Source organism: Athene cunicularia, assembly GCF_003259725.1.
Source record: "Athene cunicularia isolate RWA chromosome 2 unlocalized genomic scaffold, athCun1 chr2_part1, whole genome shotgun sequence".
In the NCBI taxonomy this organism is placed as follows: domain Eukaryota; kingdom Metazoa; phylum Chordata; class Aves; order Strigiformes; family Strigidae; genus Athene; species Athene cunicularia.
Window position 1 is genome coordinate 38,888,501 of NW_020799095.1, and position 3,916 is coordinate 38,892,416.

General features: G+C 46.7%; 1 protein-coding gene across 1 annotated transcript; it reads right to left on the reverse strand.

Moving 5' to 3' along the window:
- Window positions 1-2,355: 2,355 nt before the first annotated feature.
- On the reverse strand, window positions 2,356-3,916 carry FZD8 (frizzled class receptor 8; the record flags this gene model as incomplete). The annotated part of the gene is made up of 1 exon (XM_026843427.1): window positions 2,356-3,916. A coding segment is annotated over one exon (915 nt), but the record flags the coding sequence as incomplete, so codon positions are not given.

Here is a 3,916-nt window from a genome sequence, read left to right on the forward strand (position 1 = left end):
TTTTAAGTCTGAGAAAGGGTATCATAATAATGTAAGTTCCATGTAGGCGTGTATTTTTATTTCTTGTATACCTAAATACTTTGCTGTTGTTTTTTTCTGGTTATTCTTCTTTTCCCTAGACACAAATTTTATGTTGATTCGCAAAAATCTGCACTTGTAAATTAACTGCTTTAGCACCAGTTCTGTGGGTTTGTGTTTCTACTGAATTTAGTCTTATTTTTGCATTATTATTACTCAGATCCAAAGCAGGTATCTTGCTAGCTTAACTAGCTCTGCTTTGCTGACTAACTCCACCTGCAGCACCTCTTACCTCATTCCAGGGTAGCTTAAGCCACAGGGCTACTTCCTATCTCTTACTAGAAATGCTTTTATCTCAGCACTAGCAACCTGTACCAGCAGTCTCCAAGAGACCTATCTAAACAAATTCTCATGGAATAGTTGTGGCTGTACCCTCTCTCTGTCTCTTCCTGGCCAGACCTCGCTGCAGGGGAAGGAACACAGATTTTTATCTGAAGTGATTGTGCTTCCATATGTGGGGCTTCCCCAGCAGGAAGACCTCTACCCCACTGACAGCAGGGAAAATTGCCATGTTGATTTAAATGTTTCAACAACCGTTTAAAAAATGTTTCCAGCAATACAGGGAAATACCAGGGCCTTTTCAGTTTACAGGCATGTCAATATTCTGGATCCTGGTCAACTGGTGTATAAATAGGCACCGTGCATAAATCCCAGTGGAACATCCTTTGCATTTGAGAAGTTAAAATTATTTTTCCCTCCAAGGAGTTAAGAGATAGGCATTTTAAATTCCTTCTTTTCATGATCTTTGTAGAAGTGGAGGAGTCTATTAAGTTACAGGATCTTTGAAAGGGACACCAATAATCAAGTCAGTGCTCAATGGAACAAGGTTTTTCCCACAAATCATGACTGATATCTGTGTCATTAGTAGGGTAGCTGCCCATCTCTTATCATGATTGACAGGTTAATAAGGGACCTGGGGCTATCTTTTCACTGCTAGCACACAACCTAACCAATTGCTTTTAAATGATTGCTAATTTGACAGAAAATAAGCAGAAGACATAAAAATATCTGGAGTAATGTCTAGTGCAGCTTTTACTCCTGGTATTCCGAGCAATCCCATTTTAGAAAACAGATTAGAATGTAGTTAAGAGATTTTTTTTTTTTTTTAGATACTCGGTTTTTTTTTTTAAAAAACTTGTAGTTGTTCTTTGGTTCAATTAGGAGCAAAAGAGAAGGGAGTTTTGTAATGCAATTGTCCTGTAAAGGAAAATGTTTTAAATTGGGGAGATTATGTGAACAGACCACCTGTAGGGCATTCATAGCTCTTTTCTATAATGCTCCAAGCCATGCCTTGCTGCCTGCAGTCTGGCTAACAATGCAGGGAAAAGCTGTTTAAAAGGCTGTTCTCCCTTTTCCCTCTGGTGTTCACTAACTGTTACAAGTCTTCCTCTTAAAATAAAAAAAAAAAAAAAAAAAAAAAAAAAGTCCCACGTCCCTTTAATTGAAGAACTTTAAGGCTCCATGGTGGCCAATTGGTCTGCAACAAGAGGAACCAGGCAGCAGGGAAAGAAACTTCAGACTATACATCACGTTTGGTGAAGAGAAAAGATCAAAGTTTTCCCAAACTCAAAAGAAACCAAGTTCCCTACAGATTAACCCTATTCATTTAGCTCCTCTTAAAGGAATGATGTTCTGAGCCACTGGGCAGACAGGTAAAAAGTTCAACAATTGCCAAAGCATTCTTCTGTTAATTCAGCAGCCTTCTGCTCAAATAAATTAGCTTAGTCCTGACAGAAGAACAATACCTCTTCTCTTGAAAAAGGACCATATTTGATATACAAAAGTTAAGATGTTAGTTTAATCTGTTAAGAAGAGATTGATCTAACAAATCTCAACTCGCTGTTTGTGAACTAAGAATTTAAAACACTAACCTTTTACACTTCAGTATGCATCTCCGGAAAAGCAGGTGCTTACAGAATCTAGGAGAGGTGTGTGTGTGTGTGTGCACATTCCTAAAATAACACCCATCTTAAAAGGACACTTAACGTGCCATGTGAGAGGACTCTTTTGTAGAGGCTCAGTTTAAAGACACTGGCCTCTTGCAAAAAGCAGAGGAGAATCTCCTACGGTAAGGCGCCTCGCCTCACAGTTTTGGCAAACACTTTTTCTGAACAACTTGTTGAATGACTCGTTTTCCTTGTGTCTCTGTACAGCGCTGCTTTAACGGAGGCAGCCATCTATTATACAGTAATGACTGTAGTTCACGGCTTACAGAATCACCTAAAGACACGGCAGCTGGAATAACCAGGGCAGGAGTAGGGGGAAAGCTTGAAAAAGTCACTTATCAAAAGTCATTTTATTGACAAAATAGAATACTCATATTTGCTCTTACAGGGGTAGCCTCTAAACTTTTTTACAAAAAAAATTTACAGACTGTATATCTTTGGATATATACATATTTTACACATCTGTACAAGGTAACAAATAATTATATAAATACATCCTTTAATGTAGTAAACCCGTATTTAGCTGGGGTGTATAATTAAGACATGTTTTGATTCAGTTTGTACTGTAAGGCATTTGCCTGGTCACCGGTATCCCAAAAACCTTGCAGTCCTGGCAGGCTCCCACCTCGGGCTGAGGGGAGGAAGACCCTCCCCCTCCCACGAGGGAAGAGATGCTGTTAGTCCAGCGTGAATCAGAAGCCGCTGCGCCTTGCCCTCTGCAAGACAGGGGTGAGCCTCCACCCTCCTCTGCCAGCAAAATAATAAGCTGGCTCCTTGAAGTACATGCTCCCTGCATATGAATGGCGGGGAAGGAGGAGGGGGCTGGAGCCTGGGGCCTCTGCCAGCTGCATTGTTCTATACAAGCTGTGGCTAATAAGGACCATTAGGGGTTCATTAATGGCACCAAACAGTGAGGGGGCATTTTAGGCAGGCCAGTGTCCCTCTCATTCCCTAACCTTTGGCCTCTCTCCCCCTCCTCACACTTGAGACAGGGGCATCTGCTTGGGGTAGGAGACGGAGCTGGCAGTGCCCGACCTCCACGTGAGGCCAGTGCTGACATCGCTGTAGAGGGAGCCACCGCCTCCGGCCCCAAGTCCTCCTGTGGCAGCGATGGCCGCCTGCCCGCCTGCTCCTGCCCCCGTGCCCCCAGCCACGGCAGCACCTTTGCTGGCCCAGCAGCAGCGGGTGCAGAGGGCCCTCCAGGACTCGAGGGTCTTGCCAGACCAGACCCAGACGCCAGAGGTGATGCCCACCACCAGGCACATGAAGTACTTGAGCATGAAAACGGCGTAGTCCGGACGGCGGGCCTGGTCAGGCTGCTGGTCGCGCAGGCAGGGGCAGTTGTGCGTGGCCTCCCAGCGGGGCCGGTTGTGCTGCTCGTAGAAGAGGCAGGCGACCACGCTGGCCGCTGGCACGGTGTAGAGCACGGTGAAGAGCCCCAGGCGTATCATCAGCTTCTCCAGCTTGTGGGTCTTGGTGGGGCCACCCTGCTGCTTGATGACGCTGCGGATGCGGAAGAGTGAGACGAAGCCAGCGAGCAGGAACATGGAGCCGATGGCCAGGTAGATGAGCAGCGGTGCCAGCACGAAGCCCCGCAAGTTCTCCAGGCTCTGGTTGCCCACGTAGCAGATGCCGGCCACGGGGTCACCGTCCACGGAGCTGAGCGCCAGCACGGCGAAGGACTTGACGCTGGGGAGCAGCCAGGCAGCCAGGTGGAAGTACTGGGCGTAGCCGGCGATGGCCTCGTTGCCCCACTTCATGCCGGCGGCCAGGAACCAGGTGAGGGAGAGGATGACCCACCAGATGGAGCTGGCCATGCCGAAGAAATAGACGAGCAGGAAGACCACGGTGCAGAGCGCGGGGCCGGTGCTCTCGTACCGCACGTGCTCGGC